The 22035-nt window shown below is 39.5% G+C and overlaps 1 protein-coding gene across 1 annotated transcript in view; it reads right to left on the bottom strand.

Annotated features, from left to right (window-relative positions):
- SVEP1 (sushi, von Willebrand factor type A, EGF and pentraxin domain containing 1) overlaps positions 1–22035 on the bottom strand; it is a gene marked incomplete at its 5' end in the record, with an annotated part of 184195 nt that overhangs the window by 46249 nt on the left and 115911 nt on the right. The window contains 12 exons of the mRNA XM_082656871.1: positions 4535–4702; positions 6351–6542; positions 7378–7462; positions 7687–7863; positions 9442–9561; positions 10004–10177; positions 11557–11727; positions 12508–12631; positions 13587–13711; positions 16711–16886; positions 18726–18927; positions 20201–20358. Of these exons, the coding sequence (XP_082512997.1) occupies positions 4535–4702; positions 6351–6542; positions 7378–7462; positions 7687–7863; positions 9442–9561; positions 10004–10177; positions 11557–11727; positions 12508–12631; positions 13587–13711; positions 16711–16886; positions 18726–18927; positions 20201–20358 (1872 nt within the window). The remainder of the gene's footprint in view (positions 1–4534; positions 4703–6350; positions 6543–7377; positions 7463–7686; positions 7864–9441; positions 9562–10003; positions 10178–11556; positions 11728–12507; positions 12632–13586; positions 13712–16710; positions 16887–18725; positions 18928–20200; positions 20359–22035) is intronic.

The following is a 22035-nucleotide window of genomic DNA, read 5'->3' as shown; positions in this document are numbered from 1 at the left end:
GGACTTGAGGGTAGGGTTTATACCACTCATTTTGTATGGAAAGACTTTGAATTGATAAATAAATGTAAAATTAGGTTTTTGGATGGTGATACTCCTGGGGCACCTAGAAGAAAAAATAATCCTTATACTCAGACCATTAAAGAACTGTCACAGATCAAACAAGTCCCAAACACTATAAGGACAGAATCTGAAATTACAAAACACACATGCACGCTTTCCATCATGAACGGGTCAGTAGGCAGAACAAACAGCAAGATGAGGGCACCAATAAATTGAGATGATAGAAAAAGTGGTCTAAAATCTAAAACAAAAAATGAAATAAATATGTTCAAATAATTAAGGACAAAAACTCTTAAAATCCTATTTAAAAAGAAGAGACTGTAAAAAGAAATAGTTGAAAAATAAAGAGAAATTCTAAAAATAAAAATATAGAAAATAAAAATTCAAAAAAAGGGGACACATTTCAAAAGCAGATTACAGATAGTAGAAATGAAAATTAGTGAACTGGAAGATATATGTGAGGAAATTATCCAAATGCAACCCAAGTTTTTAAAGAGATGGAAAATGTGACAGGTTAATAAACATGTAAAGTAGAAATAAAAGCTCCAATATTTATCTAATAAAACTTACAGAAATAGAGAAAAGTGAAAGTTAAGAAGAATATTTAAAGTGAAAATAGCTTATTTTAAAATTGGTGAAAGATACAAGTTCTCAGATGTAAGAAGTACAATGAGCCCTGAACAAGATGAATGGCAATTAGTACAACTTTAGTCATACCACAGAGAAACACCAAAACAACGAAGACAAATTAAAAAAATAAATAAAGGGAAGACACATTGCTTATAAAGGAACAACAATTCAACCAGTTTCTCAACCTCAGCACTACTGACATATTGGACCAGACAATTCTTTGTTGTGGGGGTCTGTCCTATGCATAGTAGGATGTTTTAGCAGCACCCCCAGACTCTGTTCCTATAGCACCTTCCCTCAACGGGGACAACCAAAACGTCTCCAGACATTGTCAAATGTTCCTGGAGGGCAATATTGCCCCTGGTTGAGGGCTACTAAATTAGACTGATGGAATCCTCAACAGAAACACTAGAAGTCATAGGGCAATGGAAATATCTTTCAAAAATGTTTATGGAAGCAAACTATTAATGTAGACTTGTATACCCAGCTAAACTATAATTCAAGAGCAAGGGTAAAATACTATTATTTTCAGACAAAGATTGTGTAACATACTGACTCTTGCCAAAAGAAAGATATAAAGGATGTACTTTAGGAAGCAGAAGCATTAAACCCAAAGGAAGGAGTGGGATGGAAAAAGCAATTCATAAAAATGAATGCTTTTTATGAAAGATTCATAAAAATGTTAGTAAATCTAAATAAGCATTGAGTATATCAAAAAAATGACTGATTTGGAAAGTAAAATAAGAGGGCAGTAAAATGTAGATAGTGATAAGACATTTAAGATGAGAGGGGTGACAGAAACAAATATTTTCTACGATCTTTGAGTTGTTCAGCAGAAAGGCAAAGAAACTGAGTATGATCTCAGAGTAGGAAAAACTTCTTAAATTTGACACACACAAAAAACAAACTCTAAAGGAAACAATTGATAAATATTAAGGACTATCTAGTATAAAGTTAAAAATATGCATGCCTCATGACCCAACAACTCTCACTTTTGGTGTCTAGGCCAGAGGTATTCTTCCTTCTATGGACTGGGAGATGTGCAAGGATGTTTACTTCAGCACTGCTGTATCATCAAATAAAGTGGAAAGCAATTAACCCTCTACCAGCAAGGAAATGGGTAACTTAGAGATTGCTCATTCTGACAAGGAAGCACTATAGAGCAGTTAAAATGAATTCTGTTGATTTACCTTTATCAACAAAGGCAAAAAACACGACGTTAAACGAAAATCAAGCTTCAAAAGGATACTCAGAGTATGAACAACGTACATGAAAATTAAAACATTTAAATCAACAGCATATTTGTTTATGAGTACATATGTAACACAGAAAAAAATGCACATTTACTTTGAGAGGAGTGAGAAAGTGATGAGAATGGCTTCTAGTTATTTTTGTAATATTGTATTTCTTTTATAAAGAGAGATCTACAATAACTATGGCAAAAATTTAACATGTACTTTTATCTCAGCAGTGGATACACAGGTAATTTTAAATAGAGATTAATTTGGTTTTGTGCTCTTTTGTATATTTAAATGTTTCATTAGGCATTTGTCCAGAAAAAAAGGAATAAGACAGAGCTCTCCGGTCTGGCCACCCTCCTAACACTCTAAGAGTAAGTGTATGTAAAGGGGCAAAGTGTTCTTCCTCTCACCAAAATTGTTACTTTCAGAAAAATGAAACTATCTTCTAATAGCTATTGATATTTTTCTTTTAGGAAAAAAACATGAGTGGTAGTGATTTGTGACCATGTGTACTTTCCATTAATTTGATTAACTACTTAAGATAGTTTCCCCTATATTATTAAAATGTCATCACTTTACATAACAATAATGATGACACAGAAAATATTAATAAAGCCATATTTATATAGTACCTTCACGCACATGTAAAGCACTTTTATAAAAATGGCCTCATACCCTTTAACAGCTATATGACTGAGATGACAGATTTGGTTTCCATCTTTTCAATGAGAAGAAAGCTCCCAGAGTGTCTATTTGCTTAGAGCAGAAGGGATCTGTATGATAACGTGGCCCAACGCCTTTATGTTTTAACTATAAAGTGGGACTAATATATCTTCTTCAAAATCCCTCTCTTTGTTGAAGGGAGCACATGAGATAATTCACAGGAGTGTCCTTTGAAGAATGTAAAACCCTCTACGAATGCAGGGATTTGTTGTGATTTTCATTATTGTCTTTATTGCTTCTTTTAACAAACCTTTTTTGTATGATACGTAGACTTAGCATTAGGCAGATATAGAACTCTTCTTATGATATAAGTGAATGATTTATAGCGAAAAAAAGAAAAATGGGGATTTTTATAAGAGCATGATCTTTAAAAGTATATGCAAAGACAAAATTCTAGTAAGAGATATAGTAAAGTATCATTTATCTTCGGGCAATTTAAAAAAATATGTTTATTTTCTAGTTTTATATGGTGATAATACATTACTTCTTAATCAGAAAAAAACCCAGAAGTTATCAATATGTAGCTATTATTTGGAACATTTATATCGATAAGGTTTCATAAACATTTAAATGACTAATCTTAAATAGTACTATGTAGTTCGCTAGGAAGCAATTTTTAAATGAGTCAATCCACAGGGGAGAGATGGGGCCATCAAAAGCTAATTCCCACAAATTGATACAACATTGTAAAGCAACTATACTTCAACAAAATAAATTTTAAAAAGCCAATTCTTACACTGACATTTTAATATTCAAGATTTCTTTTCTCACTTAAGAAGGTGTTAAGATCCGGGATTTCTGTCAGTTATTTACGTGAGTATTTGACTCTCAAGAGCTTTTTGCAAGAAAATATGGTTGCCACCTGCTGGTGGCCTGTATTAGTGGAACGGTCTTCTATCTAGGTGAAAACAACTTCAACTTTCACGTTACTTTCATGAAACTGTGTCCTCTCTTCTGTCCTAACATCATAGTAGTGGCACAGCTTGTTGAGTTATTATTTTCTGCCTAGTCCAAGCAGTATATCATTTTATTGCTCACAATATCCATAAGGAGTATCAACCTTTAATGACTCATAGAAGCAGAGAGAGGTTATACCATTTTCCCCGGGCTGCACAGTGAGTGAAAGATAGAGCTGAGACACAAATGCAGAAAATGGCAGCCCCTCTGCTGTCACTCGTTCCAACTGCATGAAAAGCATCTGTGGTAAATCTGGACTGTGAAAGTTATAAACTATTACTGGTGAAAACATTTATTGAGGAAGCACGGAAAAAAATGAGCAATGAAATGCCAGTCAGATGATCTGGGATTTAATCACCCCTCAATTCTTTACTGCCTGCCTAAGACCCTAAGCAGATCACCATCCCAGAGGGAGCCTCTCCTTTCTCTGTGTCTTACACGGTTTTTGTGAGGATAAAATGAGACGAGTATGAAAGCACTTTGTAATCTGTTCCTGTTTTTTTACATTTTATCTCTGAATTAAATGAGATCATTAAAAATTTAAAAATCTGAACTTTTTAATATTTTTTTCATGCAGATGTGGCATCTTTATGTTGTGACCTACGTCTTGCGTTTGATTTGGCAGAGGATAAATACACAAATGCCTATTTAAATATGCTTTTTCCATCTTTAATTGAAGTATAGAGATATTTTCCACTGCATTGCCCAATGTCCGTTATTCAAGACCTAATTTGATAAATTACTCTAATTCCAGGAAAACATTGTTCCCACAGGGGAATATGCTCCCTTTCTGTTGTAAGAAAAGAACATAAAGCTCTCTTTGGCTTTGGCCGCCAGGAAATTTAATTTAGTATTCAATGGAGCCCATCTGCGGTTGGGCCCATCCTCTCCCAAAATTCCTTTCCTTCATCGGGTTTACTCACCCTTCTTTGCAAGTGTAAGTGACAGTGTTCCCGAAAGTGAAGTTACTCCCGGTGGTGACAGCATCTTTGATGGCCGGTGGCTCTCCACAGGAGACGAGATGGCAGGTAGGTGGCGCTCTATCCCAGCTGCCTGAGGCCGAGCATTCGATGACCAAAGGGCCCTGCAAGCTACAGGAAAGAATGGTGCCACCTCTTTTGTTGGCTATTTACTTACTGCTCTGGAGGTGAACGAGGAAGAACTTAGGAGAGAATAGGGGACACTTGAGGAATTTTAATACATAAAAATAAAGTTTCTTCCCATTTTATTGCTTTATATAAAAACAAGGGAAATCTGGGACTTCCCTGGCAGTCCAGTGGTTAAGATCCTGTGCTTCCACTGCAGGGGGCACAGGTTCAATCCCTGGTTGGGGAACTAAGATCCCACATGGCGTGTGGCAATCAATGTCAATCAATCACTTTTTTTTTTTTAAATGGAAATCTCAGCTGGCTATAGATTCATTTAAAACTATGAGTAGGCTAAAACAACATAACTGGGGTGCAAAATAAAATGGTTCAATGTGCTCATTGGTGGTGCTGTGATTAGCAGATTACTTGGATGAGAAAGGGTAACATGCTGGTTAGGATCCAACGATAAGGAAGACAGACACCCAGGAAGTCAGGGTAACTGAGGTCAGAGGGAACTGCCCTTGCCATTAGCCTGGGCATCTGAACAGTGTTGCTCATCACTCTGACCTCTGGTCTTCCTTTGAATTTAAAAACCTCGCAGGCCTACGGCATGCCATATCCACCTTCACTTGCCAATCAGCTTTTGATTGTACAACTCACTCCATTTTCTGTTCATTTGATCTGTTTCATGTCAGATCCTGTTGGCCTCGTTTTTGATCACAGCCCGACTCTCTATTGTCCCTTCTTTTTGTTTTGATTTGTTTTTATTTATTTTATTTTTGGCTGTGTTGGGTCTTTGTTGCTGTGTGTGGGCTTTCTCTAGCTGCGGCGAGCGGGGGCTACTCTACGTTGCGGTGTGTGGGCTTCTCATTGCGGTGGCTTCTCTTGTTGCAGAGCACGGGCTCTAGGTGCGTGGGCTTCTGTAGTTGTGGCTCGCAGGCTCAGTAGTTGTGGCGCACAGGCTTAGTTGCCCTGCGCCATGTGGGATCTTCCCGGACTAGGGCTTGAACCTGTGTCCCCTGCACTGGTAGGTGGATTCTTCATCACTGCGCCACCAGGGAAGCCCCCCCCCCTTTTTTAAGATTTTTTTGATGTGGACCATTTTTTAAATCTTTATTGAATTTGTTACAATATTAACAAATTCCTTAGTTCCTTGACCAGGGATTGAACCTGCACCCGTGGCATTGGAAGGTGAAGTCTTAACTACAGGACCACCAGAGATATTGTCCCTTCTTTTTGAACACACACACACACCCCATTAATCAAATTAACCTCTTAACAGTATTAAAGACCCTGGTCCTTATCTTGACATGATTTTTACGACATCCTATGCAATATTTCGTTTGCCAAAATATCCATCACTAAAGCACTTTATTAGGTGTTGTGTTACGCTTCATAAACATTTTTTGCTTTCCTGTTTAATGTCTGAATGTTTATAACATTGAATTAGAGGTCCCAGAGACAAAATTAGATGGAATATTTCCCTGGGCATTTACTATAGGCTGAGCCTCAAGAAGTACACACATTTGAGAATATCTTACATTTAAAAACTTGTATTTCAATCTGGCCAGTCACATGCAAGTGAAACCCACTGAGTAAATAATGAGGAACAGGGCATTGTAGGAAGCTTGGCTGGTGTCTAGGACTGTACCTGTATCCATTGTCACATGAATACGATGCAGTAGAAAGATAGGTAAGCCCACTCAAAATATATTTCCCATTATTTATGTCTTCGGGGCTGGAACACTTGACCAGTTCACACAAGGGAGGAGAATGACTCCAAGAACTGCTAGCAAGACAGGATGATTCTTTTTCACCCTCCAGAGTATATCCTTTATTACATCTGATGAAGATAAAAGAAAATGACAGAACAGAATGCCTTATTTTGCATAAGTTTATCTGTGCCAAAACTTCCAAAAAGATCAAGAATTTACACATATTGTTAGAGCACTTTTTCTTCCTACTGAAATAATGCTTTGAAAAAATTTTTTCAAGGTTGAATACTCTGCATCTTGCTCTCAGGGATCCTGCTGGGTGATAAACAGAAGGACGGATTTAGGGTTTGGCTTGTCTCCAGTTTGTGTCATGGATTAGAAGTTGCAAACAGAAAATTCTTTTTTTAGAATTTATTTTATTGTAGTTGATTTACAATGTTGTGTCCATTTCTGCTGTACAGCACAGTGATTTAGTTATACATATGTACATACATACACTTTTTCATATTCTTTTCCATCATGGTTTTATCATAGGATATTGAATATAGATCTCTGTGCTATACAGTAGGACCTTGTTGTTTATCCATTCTCTATATAATAGTTTGCATCTACTATCCCAAACTCCCAATCCATCCCTCCCCCACCCGCCTTCCCCTTGGCAACCACAAGTCTGTTTTCTGTGTCTGTGAGTCTGTTTCTGACAAACAGAAAATTCTCGGTTTGAGAGTGGTGCTGTCTAGAATGAGTCCCTAGGATGCCATGGAAGAAGACCCTGCAAGTTAATGAATATTTTTGGCTATAAGCTGGAGCTCCGGATCCAAACCCAAACATGTCATTCAATTAATTCCATATTAATTTGAAAACATCCTCTGGGATTACTCTTTGTCTTTTCTTCCAGTATTCTATCACTACCAGCATGTCATCAACGACCTCTACAAGGTAGTGTTAATCTTAGACACTCACCTATATATTACTTTACTGCCGTAGGTAAATGCTGATCCGTCAATGCCACCATTCTCTGGGATAGCTGGTGTACCGCAGGAAACGGCTTAAGGGAGGAAAACCAAAAGGCATTGCTTTTCTTAGCCACTGTGTGTAAAAATCTCTAAAAGCTCAAGGGCAGCTCTAGGTTTTTGCTCACGTTTAAAGAAAAGCCCAATACTGGGCTTTAAATACAAAGAATACTGAGACAACATAACACTTGGCATCTCTCCACCTTGACTTTCTAGAGTGGCCAAACGCCATAAACATGGGGGAATTTACTCAACATACGTTCACAATATGGTATTAGATGACTCCATTCTCCAGACTCCAAACACGTTATCTTGGCCACTCCCATCAGCTGGTGCCCTTCATCACACGAAAATGTAACTTCAGAACCCACAGTATAAATCTCCCCGGAAGAGCGGCCATTTTCTGGATTTCCTGGAGCCTTGCATTTTATAGGTTCTTGAAAGAGAGAAACGGTTTTTGTGGGTCAATAGGTGGCTTTCACACAACCATGCAAGGTCTCATAGCAAAAGAATTCCACTACAGTTAAGGTACCAGTTAAATCCTGAGGAGAAAAAAAAGCTTTTGAAGGGAAAGGCATGAAGTCCAGGGACACACTAGCTGATCAGACCAGAACATACATTTAATAGGCATTTTAAAAACGGTATTTTGAAACAGCAATGTATAAGAAAAAGAAACGAAATTTATCAGCCCCAAAAGGAAGCTGTTTATCGAGGAAGTAGTGGTGGTGCCTGGGCATGGCTCATAAGGGCTTCAGCTCTTCTTCCTTCTCCCAACGTCATACCCACTTTTTAAGAGCAATGGACCTTCTCTCAAGCTGATGTGAAGGCTGTCCCAAAGCACATTTAGGAGAAGTTCCCAGCCGCCCCTTCCAAACAGCCTACAGATCCTAAGCCTCCTATGTGTAGATCTGGGGTGAGTCACTACTTCTAGGAAAGGAAAAAAGTTAAAGGGAGATTTAGGGCTGAACAATAGGAGTGAATAAATACTTAAATTCTCAAAAAGGGAAGATATACTGATTTAATCTTTCTGAAGATCCTTTTGGCTTATAAGCCAAGGACCTTAACTGAAACCCTTGCAAAAAGTAAAAGCAATTATAAGATTGATTTTGAGAATTCCTCTTTAATTTCTGTCTAATTGTTTTCTGGTAGTTGCTTTCTCGTAACTCATGTAGAAAGATATATATGGGTTATCACAAAACATAGAGATGTGTGAGGCAGGATTGTCTGTGTTTTTTCAATGATACAATTCTGTGTGCCTGAGGCAGAGGAAAGATACTGAAGGTGAAGAGGTGGTGAAGCATCCTATTTGCTCTGACTGAGGCAGTAGAGGTCACTGCTTATATGTCTAAATCCACTCTATTATTCTTCTATCATGTAGGTATTTCTTCAACAGTCTGGTGATAAAGTTGGCTCTCAGTTTTGTTTTTCAGAAATTGGGAAGTTAGCAAAAGCACAATGCTAGTTTAAAGCACCTTTAACTGTTGCTCATGTATCATTAAAAACTTTTTTTATTGAAGTATAGTTGATTTACAATGCTGTGTTAGTTTTAGACGTACAGCAAAGTGATTCACTTATACATATATATATATATATCCATTCTTTTTCAGATTTTTTTCCATTATAGATTATTACAAGATATTGAATATAGTTCCCTGTGCTGTACAGTAGGTCCTTGTTACTTATCTATTTTATATACAGCAGTGTGTATCTGTGAATCCCAAACTCCCAATTTATCCCTCCCCCTGTTTTCCCCTTTGGTAACCATAACTTTGTTTTCTATGTCTGTGAGTCTATTTCTGTTTTGTAAATAAGTTCATTTGTAACATTTTTTTGGATTACACATATAAGTAATGTCACATAATATTTGTCTTTCTCTGCTTATGCATCCTTTTAAAGGTAGTTTTACTTTTCCATCTCCCCTTTGAAGTTAAAAATTTGTCTTACTGTACATTTACAATATATACTTGAATTAAAAAATTGAAGTAGACTTCCCAATTACACATAGCCTAGTTACCTGCACAGTGTTTACCATCTCCTGTGTAGGGTGGGATACACGAGCAGACGTAGGATCCATTTGTATTCAGGCAGGAAGCGTGCTCACTACAATCTGACCCAACTGCACATTCATCAACGTCTAAAATGAAGACAGTTTACAGATAGTACAGTTGATGGATCTGTCTTATGTAGCAAACATTTGTTTTTCCTTTTAAATGATTACATATCATTTAACGCATCACACTATATATTGATATATATTGTTATGAAATTTAGATATGATAGTCATAATCACACTGCAGATCTACAATAAAAGCTATTATTTCAGAAGAACAGAAATAAATATTCTTAATATTGAGCCTGGTAAAAATTTAAAACACGTTTGGCATGTCTATGGATAGCTGCTTTGTCACTGTGGCTTGCCCAGAGCTCACTAGGAGGAGATGAAATTAACAAAGGCATGCCATAAAAGCCTCAGGAATTTGGGATAATTGTCTCCCACAGAGCTAGAGTAAATGCACACAGTAATTAAATGCATGCAGTAATTAAATGCACACAGTAATTGCCAAGATTCATCTCACCAAGACACGATGGTGAAATGCCATTCCAGCTCCCATTATCCGTACAGAACATCCTTGAATCACCCAACAAATAGTAGCCATTGTTGCACTGGTAGGTCACTGTGCTGCCAGCATGGAAGTCCTCGGCTGAATAAAAGCCATTCTCCAAAGGGGGTGGCACCCCACAGCTAATGCCTGTAATGCGACAACTACGTTAGGAGCAACATACTCAATGAACATTTTACTTATATTTATTTTTTTATAAATGTATTTATTTATTTTATTTTTGGCTGCACTGGGTCTTCATTGCTGCGTGCGGGCTTTCTCTAGTTGAGGCGAGCGGGGGTTACTCTTCGTTGTGGTACGCGGGCTTCTCGTTGAGGTGGCTTCTCTTGTTGCGGAGCACGGGCTCTAGGCACGCGGGCTCAGTAGTTGTGGCATGTGGTCTCAGTAGTTGTGGCTCGTGGGCTCTAGAGCGCAGGCTCAGTAGTTGTGGCGCAAGGGCTTAGTTGCTCTGCGGCATGTGGGATCTTCCCGGACCAGGGCTCAAACCCGTGTCCCCTGCACTGGCAGGCGGATTCTTAACCACTGCACCCCAAGGGAAGTCCCATTTTACTTATATTAAACTTGTAGTTGAATTAAGCATGCACTTTTCATTGCACACGAACATTAGACTGAGAACGCTTAGGAGTGGTGACAGGCTACAGCCATACCTGTGCCCAGAGCGTCTGGCTCACAGTAGCCATGCAATTCATTCATTTAAAAATATATTTATGGAGAGCCTGCTACCTGCTACACACTGTCCTGATGCTGAGGTTGCAGTAATGAACCAAACAGACAAAATCCCTGCCTTATAAAGTGTACTATCTAGTCAGAGAAGAGACACAAGAAACAGATAAATATATGATATATCAGGTAGAAGAAGATGCACTGGAGGAACTTCTCTGAACACCCTATCTACTACAGCAGTCCTGCTTCCACTCAACCCTGTCACTTTATATCTCCCTACCCTGCTTTAGTTTTCTTCAGAGCCTTTACTTTTGGCCCTTGCTGTTCTTATTCACTATAAATAAATAATATTATATTTACTTGTTACTTTCTGTCTCTCCTACTACAACGTAAACTCCAAAAGAAGAGAGACTTTTTGCTCCAACTGCTGCATCTCCAGAACTTAGCTCAGTGTCCAGCACACACTCACACCAGGTACTTTCAAAATTGTTGAATAAATGAATAACTGGGTGTAGCCAACTTAAGAGATCTATTCCCGTTTTCCCACCCAGCAGTGACCCATCTCCCTTTGGGCTCCAGCCCTCACACCTGTCTTTCCCTCCATCCAGTTCCTTGGGTCACCCGGGTGCCTTCACAAGTGGTGGGCTCTTTGGATCCTCATCTCCCACCTCCCTCATGGTGCCCAGCACACTTCATTATACAAGGGAAGTATTCAATGAATATCTGCTATATTGGCTACTATGCATATGCAGTATTTCACTTTTATCTAGCATTCCTGAAAAGTGTTCTTAGGGTTCCAGCATTTTTCAAGAGCTACTGAAACGCCTTCAATGAAGGCAGCTCACGTTCACAGAGAGGCAGTGGCTGTGTCCACTGTCCTTGATTCAGGCAATACTGCACGGCGTTTCCGACCATCTGGAAGCCCGGATCACAGAACAGACTGACTCTGGAGCCTGGCTTTACGTCTCCTGATGCAGTTCGCAGATGAGGCACGGATCCTTCTAAAGGTGGGCAATCTGAGGGCAGAGAATGCAGGTTCAGAGCTTGTCAGTAACACAGTGGCAGCATCACCAGGTTAAGGGTTTCAAATCATATGTTGTACCAGCGTTCGAGCGCCACTCTATTGACATTAAAACAAGATAACATGTAACCAGATCACTGGCAGGCAAAATTTCTGGAAAAAAAACTATTGGAGTCAACAAACAACTTTCCCTCTTCCAGCAGAAGTCTGCTGAATATTTTTTAAGGAAAAAATAGTATTTTAGAGTTAATAAAATGTTCTTATGAGTTATCCAAAAACATGAATTCTAGGATACCTTCAGAAACTTGTTTAAACACACGGAATTTTAGGAGGCATTTTTGATCATTCAGAGTTTGACTATTCAGTATGTGGATCCTAACATCCATTTCTTTTCTCTCTGTGCCACCTGCCCCTAGATGACAGCTAGGAAGTACAGAGCCGAGAGAGTACCCCATCTCAAACAGGAGGATGGGACTTCGGGGGGGGGGCATTTAAAAAATTAACTATATCCCTCCTCTCATCCTATTTTCCTTATCTTATTTTACCTTTGTTTAAGTTTCCTGCACAATTATTTTGTACCCTGTTACTCAGAATGTATTTAACTATTAAAAAATAATAGATCCTTCGGATGAAGGTAGGGTAAAATGAATTACTAGGTAAACAATAAACTGGCAGACATATACTACTTGACCAATAGAGAATCAAATGTCTTCTTTTGCTAGAAAATCCCAGAGTAGTCAAGAGACAGCAGAGTCTATGGAAGAAGGAAACTAACCAGAACAGAATAAGCTCTTGGAATCGATCTTCACTCTCCCCACAATTCCTGACAGGAAATCAGGCCAGGCGAGCACATTTCCTTTCCTGAGTTCCTCTGGGCATGAGGAAGCCAGCGATTTCACCTGAAAGTTTAAAAACACACCTTTAGATAAACCTCACTTTTTTTCAGGAAGACAGAGTTATTATATCTCCTACTGAAAACCTTCACAGAAGTGTGGAGGGCAGTGGTGGGAAGCAGACTTCTGGATGTAGAGTGTGATTTCAGGGGCAAAGGAAAATTCTCTTCCTTCCCTCTCTCTCCTCCACCCCCATCATTCCTTTTCCCAAATATTTCATTGTAACTGGAATTCTCAAATTCTACCTATAGAATTTCTTGTCTAAAACTTTGCAGTGTATTCAGGTGTTATAGGGGCTCTCCCTTTCCAGTCTCCTGTCTTCTATCTCTCATCTGGAGTTGAGAAAGCTGAGGTTTAGGCAAGTTCTGCCACTATAATGATAAGAGCAGACATGTGCCAAACAGTGTCTCAATCTTACATGCAGGATTTTGTTCCATCCTGCCAAAACTCCACAGGCAGTTCTATTTATCCTTCATAGATTAGAAAACTGAAGCTCACAGAGATGGGGTAACACGTTCAAAATCATCAGAGTGAGTTCGTGGTAAAACTCGTATTTGAGCCCAGGCCATTGGACTGCAGACTGGTTTCAACCACTAGCCCAGCTGTTACTCTCTGTGTGTAATCTTGTGCCAGCCCTAAATTTCTGCTTCTTTAGTCAGAGGGATTGGAAGTAGTCTTCTCTATGATTCTTTCTAGCTCTGAAACCACAAGATTTTATGAAACAATCATGTCCAATAAAATTGTAAAACATCACCAAGAGATTGAAAAGGAGATTCACTGAAAGTTACTGTACATAATCTCTGCCTGGCTTAGTCTACGACCATAACATCAAATGATATCGGTGGTAAGTTCCGGAAACTCAGAGGTGTCAATAAGATATGGCATCGTTAGGCTGTGCACATTTGTACTAGGTTTGTACCTTTGCATCTCATTACTGTCATACACTGAAAATGGAATTGACCTGCTGTGGAGACAGGACATAGTCCCAGAGGTTGAGCTGGCTTATGGAACCCACAAAAGACTCAGCTGGGTTGAATCCCTCTCCTTTTTTGTCTTGTTCTTGCCCAAGAACTAATGCACCACCACCTAAAGAGAAAGGAGAGAAAAAAGGAGGAAAACTGGCCTGATCGTTATTTCTAAAATGCTAACTTAATGAAGGCACAGCCTATATAAATGTATCAGGGAAAGTTATTGACAAGCTAAATGATCTACATTTGCTGCATGATTTATCAGTAAGATGAATTCAATATTTTATATACCAACTTAAGAAATGGTCAAAGAGAATTTCGAGTATTATATTGGCTCTATATATATTTAACTATAAAACTAGATATATACATATATAAGCATATAATATTTTATGTCAACAAAATAGCTAGGTCCTATTTCGCCTCCTTTGTTCTAGGAAATTACCCTCCATGACAGATTACCAGGAGCTGCTCTTCATCTTTTTATTCTTCAGCTTACAATGATTAAAGTTCTATCATCAATTCCAAGGAACATTCCAGTGGCCACCTAATTGCAAAATCCAATGGAAACTCTTCAATATTCACCTATTAACCATTTCATTCTATTAAACTGCCCTTCCTGGCATACTTGATGGTCTGTGTTTGCCCCTCCAGAACTACCCTTCCCCCTTCTCCACTCTGCTTTGTGTCCCCAAGGTTGACACCTATGGACTACACCAACTGGTTTCCTCGGCCCTCTGGCTTCCGTTTGGCCAATGGAAAGACCAATTAGAGGTAAGAAAGTGGGATGAGAGAGAAGTTTAACTCCCTGGATACCTTTCTCCCAGGCAGCAGATGGTAGGGGTTGCTTTTGTCGCTCTCACATCATCGCTCCCGCTGGGTGATTTCTCCCCATCACTGCAGGTTTGCCTGCTTTCTGGCGACAACTCCCCATCCTTGTCAATTCATGTCCAGCTCTTGTGATTTTCCATTGTTGCTAGTCATGGTGTGTTTTACTACCACATCTTGGTTCTCAAGCATGCCCACAACTTTGAAAACAATCTCTTCATGAAACTCTTCAGTTACCCTCCTTGTGTGTTTCCTGCCAGGAGCCCGACTGATTCTACTTGGTTTCCATGACAGCAGCCTCTCCTGGTTCTCCTTGAACCTTTCTGCTCATTCCCAGTCTCCCTTCCCTGCCTGCCTCTTAGACTCTGATGCACCCAGCATTCCACCCTAGCCTCCTTTCTTCTTCCTTCAGCTATTCCCCCTATCTGACCTCACTCCTGCCAATCCATGTCTATAGAGCCCTCATTCATGATTTCCCAACCTACGCCTCTTTCTTACAAAATTAATCATTAAAATTAATACATGCACATAGAAGGAAATTTGAAAAAAAAGTATAAAGAATTCCTTCTACCCTTCTACAATCATTTAACATTTTGTGTATTTCTTTCTAGGTTCTATATTCTTTTAATTATTTTTTTTAGTATGTGTGTGTGAGAGAGATTTTGAAACACACAACACAGGAGCCTACTACATATGACGTTGGAAGCTTGCTTTTCTTCTTGAACATGTTCTCATTTCATGAGTTTTAATAGCTATTTTATCATGTGAATGCACAACGATCCATAATTTTCTTCATTAACTAACTTAACAACCACTCCTTATTGGATATCGGGGTTGTTTCCAGGTTTGGTACTAAGATAACACTGAGATAGATAAATTGATATGTAGATATTTGTCCAGATCATTGATTCTTTCTTTTCGATTGATTCCTGGTAGTGAATTGTTGGTTGCGTGCAAAGGGTTTCTCTAAGGCTGTTGAAGAAAGTTTCTGAATTGTTTCCCAGAAAGTCGGGATCAGTTTTCACACCCTCCAGGGCTCTGTAAGAACATTCACCATGCTGAATCCTTGCCAAGCATATCTTACCACTAAAAAGCAACTCTCAATTTGATATAAAGTGGTATCAACCTATGTTTGTAGCTGCACGTATTCCTGGGATTAAATTCAAACTCAATATGCCTAAAACCAAATACAGAATCTTCCCCCACCCCTGATTCCTGCTCCGATAACTGTCCTTTCCCGAGAGAATTCCTATCTCAGCTAACAGACCCTCCAATAAATCTGGTCACCCAAACTGCAGTCAGTGATTCACTAGGGTCTGTCAGTTGGAGCTCTGCAATATTTATGGACAGTAATTCATTCCTATTGCTATGGTCAGACAACAATCTCCTTGGGTGGCTACTATTACAGTTCCCTTGTTTTATTTTCCTATGCCTTTAACTTACTTTCACTCTTCTATTAGGATGTAATTTTCTTTTGAGATAGAAATATTCCTTTTTTTTTGAGATAGAAATATTCTTTTTTTTTACCATCAGTGAAATAAATGCTCATTATGAAAATATCAGAAAAGAATAAGGAAGAAAAATAAAAGCCACCTGCAATCCCACCACCCAGAGAAGGGAGGGTTAGAAACAAGAATACTCTAAATTAAACACACCACCCCACTTCCCAGGACGATGCCACTTCCTGCAGAAACGCTTTTAATGTTTCCTTATTTACTACAGAGAACCTCCAGCCATTCCTCCTCATATGACATGTGTCACGGAAGGACCTAGATAGTGCAGGCTTATTGCCAGGTACAATGCTGAGAACACTGGAACATTGAATACTTTTGCATTCCTTCAAACAAAACTCTCTAAATATTTGTTTAAAAGTATTTTTAGAAGAGAGTTTGAGTTCTATCAGAGAAAGGGCCTAAAAGATGGATAGCTATTAGCAGTGCCCCAGCTTGAATTCTGGATCTACGTGTATACTGATCACGAACCAAACCTAAAATAAAAACAACAAACAAAACCAACCAACAAAAAACACCAGCAATTAATCTTCTCCTTGGAAGACAGTTTAGTAACCACCCACTGTTACTTCAGCATGCATCTTGGTAGTCTTAATATACACCCCGAAGGCATTTCTTACAGAGTCACACAGCTCACCTAGGAAACGCTTCTAATAATTCACAGTCAGGATAATCAGGGGGTGGTACATGGGAGAGAGAACTTAGCAAACTTGATGTTCATCAAAGCACCACCGCCTCTAGCATCAGATGGAATTATATTCCTTTTGCTAAGACATACCAGGGATGGGCGAACCAACAGAGAGGCCCACACCACCGTCAGATAATTTCCCATCGATATAGACTTTCCAGGCTCCATCAGCACTCGTCCAAGTGATTGCAATATGATGCCAACTGCCGTCATTCACCGAGGGACAGTCTGTTATTTTTTCCTTGCCATTCACATAAAGAACCCAGCTGCAGAAAGATTCCAGGGGATACAGTCATCAGTCATATGTCGTAATCCCATCTGTGGGGCATGTTACTATCTTTCCTTTTTTGTGGGTAAAGCACTTCGGGTAAAACCGCTACTTCTTTTTCGCCATTTCAGCCATGTTTCATAGAAGCAGATTTGATTACTAATTACTCTTTATTGTAGCTCACGGAAAACTGGTTTGTGTTTCTGAAACACTGAGGGGTAGGAAAAAGTCTCAGGATGAGCTGAAAGAAGTCAGTCCAACTTGAGATAATTCACCAACTGTCTATCCTGGAGAGACTGAGTCAAGAACAGAAGGAATGAGAGCTATGTAAATGTCAGTCTGGCTTCCTTCCTCTAGGATGTACGTTCCTACACCTCAGAACAGACTTCAGAGATCTCATAGGAAGTCAATCCTACCTCTCTGTTGCCAAAACAGTCACATGGCAGACGAAGTATATCGATCCAAAGAAAAGAATAATTGGAACTAAACAGAGGTGACCAAACACAAGAGGGTTCCAACAACCATGTCGCTTAGAGGAATGCCAAAGTTAACCAGCAGTTAAAAGTAAAATATTTTCAAAAGCACATGGAGAAAAAGAAGAGACTAGGGAAAACTGATAAAGAAGGTAAGAATTCATTGACTGACTCTCCCAGCCTCTTCTGAGCCCCTATTCAAAGATGTGTATGAAAAAATATTTTTATTGATAAAACGTGAATTGTCTCCCCTCTGTGTTTTCCCATTTTCCTCCCCCAATTCAAGCAGGCGACAGGTTTTCTCTTTCTACACATTCTGCCTCAGGGGAGGATTTTGCAAATTTCTTGGGATTTTGTTTCTGAACGTTCAAGTCCATTAAGAAGAATGGGGTTTGAGGATGGGAAGATTCCCACCAGAATAGTGAGACTCTCACGGATTGATGAGAGGAAAGAGAGCTCAGTGGGTCCCTGAAGCCTGCAACCTGTTCACTAGCAAAAGGCCACACATTTGGGAGGATGTGGGAGGAAAAGGCCATGTGGTGCATCACAGAATCTCTCTAGACCGAAGGCGTAAACTCTCAGCCATGACAAGGACTCCACGTGCGGCGAAGAGCAGTAGTTCTGAAAGGACCACGGAGGCTGAGGCAGTGGATAGCTCACTGATCAGCAGGGTCGACAGATGACCAATGACGGGAGCCCTGCCTGAGTCTGTGACTCCTTAGCAAAACTCTGTGGGTTTTAGATGATCTGTGAGCATCTAAGACAGGAGAAGCAGTCAGCAGAAAGAAATCAGAGAAACAACCGGGGCTGACTTGCCCAGAGGGATGGGGTTCTGCATTTGGAATGAACTGATCCAAAAAGACACAGAGGAACGTCACCTTGCACACCTGAGATTACAGACGGATTCTATTCAATACAAGTGTCTCCCAGGGGTCAACAGTGCCACTGAAATCTCTTGACTCTTGGCCGCTCTGATATGTAAATAAAGGAGCACTGGTCTGAAAAGTCAGTTTGACACTTAACTCTGCCACTCCCAGGGTGTGAGATCTGGGGGCAAAGCGTTTAGTTTCTCTGAAACTTCATTTTACCTTTTAAGGGGCATCAGTTCCTCAAGTCATTGTGAAGCTCAAATGAAATAATACATACGAAAACACTTAGCAAATAGCAAAAGACAATACACGTATAAGGCGTTACCACTGAAACTCTGCCTCCTTATAGGACTTGTCCAGATGCTCTGATTACTGTCACCCTGCTGTTCTGCCGGCACAGTTGACCCCGCCCCCCCCACCACTCCAACCCCCTTGTCAGTTCTAACTTGGTGCCAGGATAAGTCCTAGCACAGCCTTCCTGACACCTCTGCTTACCCATTATAATCGGTTAGAAGGAAGGTATTGTCACTGCCATTCTCGAGTGCATAGGAGATTGGCGTCCCATAGTTGGTGGTGTCAGAGGATTTCATCCAGAACGTGCAGGTTACAGCACGGAGGGATGGAAGCACACCATCCAGCAGGACGTAACCATAGATGCCGGAAACTTCAAAATCCAGGTTAAAACCTGCAGACTGTTCTGCAACAAATAAGAAAGTATGAGCACACATACAGATGGTCAACAGACACGTGAAAGGATATTCAACATCGCTGACTATTAGAGAAATGTTAATCAAAACTACCATGTGGTATCACCTCACACCAGTTAGAAGAGCCATCATTAAAAAGTCTACAAATAATAAATGTTGGAGAGGGTGTGGAGAAAAGGGAACCCTCCTGTACTGTTGGGAATGTAAATTGGTGCAGTTACTATGGAAAACAGTACGGAGGTTCCTCAAAAAAGTAAAAATAGAGTTACCATATGATCCAGCAATCTCACTCCTGGGCATATATCTGGAGAAAACTCTAATTCTAAAAGATAGACGCACCCCGATGTTCACAGCAGCACTATTTACAATAGCCAAGACATGGAAGCAGCCTCAATATGCATCAGCAGATGAATGGATGAAGAAGATGTGGCATGTATACATATATATGGACCACTTTAAAATGTGGACCATTTTTAAAGTCTCTATTGAATCTGTTACAATATTGTTTCTGTTTTCTGTTTTGTTTTGGCCACCAGGCATGTGGGATCTTAGCTCCCCAACCAGGGGTCGAACCCACACCCCCTGCGTTGGAGGACGAAGTCTTAACCACTGGACAACCAGTCCCTAACAAATTCTTTTAAATAAAATCATCCATGAGTATCTAAGACAGGAAATGCACTCAGCAGTGAAAGGAAGCTGAGAAACAGGGAATAGTTGGAAGGACAGGTGGGGTTGGGGAGTCATTAAAGATGAGAGACTCTAAGCACATGTGTGGAGCGATTGATACTGCAGGAGAGAAGGATGAGGTCGCTGCAAGGGCAACTCTCCAGCCCTGTTCAGGGCTCGGGCTCCTCTCCATTTTATGAGCCCCAATCCTGCATATCCCACTCAACAGAACAAAAGTCCTACAGCTAAAAGACTCCAGTGCTCTGAGAAAGCAGTTTAGCATTGACTCTCAAACATATCCGTGGATTCTGACCTTCTACATCAAGTGACCTTTCAAAGCATCCCTTCTAAACACGCAGAATGTGAAGAGTTCTGCTAAATTAGATTTCCTCCATTTCTCCCTTACATCTCTAAGCTTCGCCTCCTGTGCTACTGGAGATAACATGAACCAGTCTAGTGGGTGGCTGTGAAGAATGAGTACAAAATGCTTCGCATAGTTTTTGGTATATAGGTGGTGCTCAGTGCAGGTAAAAATTGACACTGTTATTATATCATTATGGTTAGTATCGTTATTAATAACATTAAGTTCATATATACCTGTTTCACACCTGCTGCCTGAAAATCCTGGCTGACATTTACAACTGTATGAGTTTAATTCATCCACACAGGTGGCCTGATTTCTACAGGGGTTAGACTGACATTCGTTGATGTTCAAATCACAGTGTGGCCCTGTGAAGCCCACTGCACACTGGCACCTGAAAGAAAACAAACTATTGTAACAGAATAGTTGCAGAAAGGGCATTAGAAGCAGTCCCCAATGACAACATTGTCTCAAAAGACTCTGAGAAGCTGAAGTGCTATTATGATCTCTCTTATATGTGGAATCTAAATATATGTACACACACACACACACACACACACACACACACACACACACCCCAAGCTTATAGAACATAAGCCAGAGACACGGAGTGGGAGGTGGGAAAAATAGGTGAATCCTTTTTTTTTCTTTTTTTTCAATTTAACTAAATTGAATGTTTTAAAAAAACCCTGAAATGCTGAAACATATTTTCCCCATTAAAACAGTGCTTTAACTGTTATTTTTTTAATTCATTCAAAGAAACCTATTTAAGACAACGTATATTTGAGATATTGTAGTAGCAAAAATAGAGTATAAAGCAGTTCTGGTCAAGGTGAAGTATTATTCATACATTGGGAATTTCTCTCCCCACAGAAGTGCTACAAAAAACAAAAATTCACATATGTTAATCCAATCTCTGTAACAATGAGGTACTTTACAGATGAGTAAACCGTGGCTCAGAGGTTAATTTGCCTGAGTCCTCTTTTTACTAAGTGCTGGAGGAGGACTTTGATCTCAGTCTAGTGGCTTATTCTTAATCAGTATGCCACAGAGTCTCTGTGGTATGCAACAAACGCTTTAAACCCCTCAGAATGGAGAACACATCTAATGATGTCAAATGTTGACAAAGGTGTCATGAAATGGGAAATCTCAGTGAGTACAACCACCCCTTGGCAATGTCAAGGGAAGTGGAGAGTTTGTACTCCCAGAGCCCTGTATGTCCATTTCTAGTATGAACTCTAGGAGATTACTGCCCAGATGCACAAGGACGCATATAACAAGTGTTCACAACAGCGTCATTCTACACGTTCATGGAAAAGTGAATGGGAAAATAAACCATGATATAACCATTCAGTGGAATACTAATCAGCAGTTGAAATGAGCAGACTAGAGCCAAATGTATCAGTCTTGAAAATACATAGTATTGAGTGAAAAAACAAAACCCAAAATACAAAGGGATATATATATATATACATATAACATGATACCACTTAATGTAACATGTCAAACTATACTATATGCTGTTTATGAAGTCATATACATAGTAAAACATAAAGTCTGAATGAGAAAGATATAAACCAACTTCAGGACAGTGATCACTATTGGGGAAGAAGAGAAATATGTGTGGGTGATGTGCATGTGTGCGTGTATGTATGCATATTTGGGGGGACTCCAAATCTATCTTTAGAATTTGCTTTTTTAAACACGAAAGATATAAATCAAATAAGGCAAAAGGCTAAGGTTTGATAATTACTGTGATGAGTGTATGACTTTTGTTATTCTTTGTAATTTTCTGTATGTCTGAAATATTTTTAATTAAAAAGGAACTGCCCAATAAATGCAGTGAATATTGTTAACCAGCATGTTTATACGGGGACCTCTTTGATATTGGCAATAATATGAATAAATGGTATTTGGGGGTTTAAAAGAAAATCTCAGTTGGAATTGGCGTGCATCTTTATGGAGTTCTGTGTAGTTGAGGGTAAATCTATTTTGGCTAGAATTTCACTCATCTTTATATGTACATGTGTGATATCATTATGGCAGTTCAATATCTTTGTCTATGAAACAG

The sequence above is a fragment of the Grampus griseus genome (genome assembly GCF_964374135.1).
Source record: "Grampus griseus genome assembly, chromosome: 6".
In the NCBI taxonomy this organism is placed as follows: Eukaryota; Metazoa; Chordata; class Mammalia; order Artiodactyla; family Delphinidae; genus Grampus; species Grampus griseus.
This window is presented reverse-complemented; position numbering and strand designations above follow the sequence as displayed.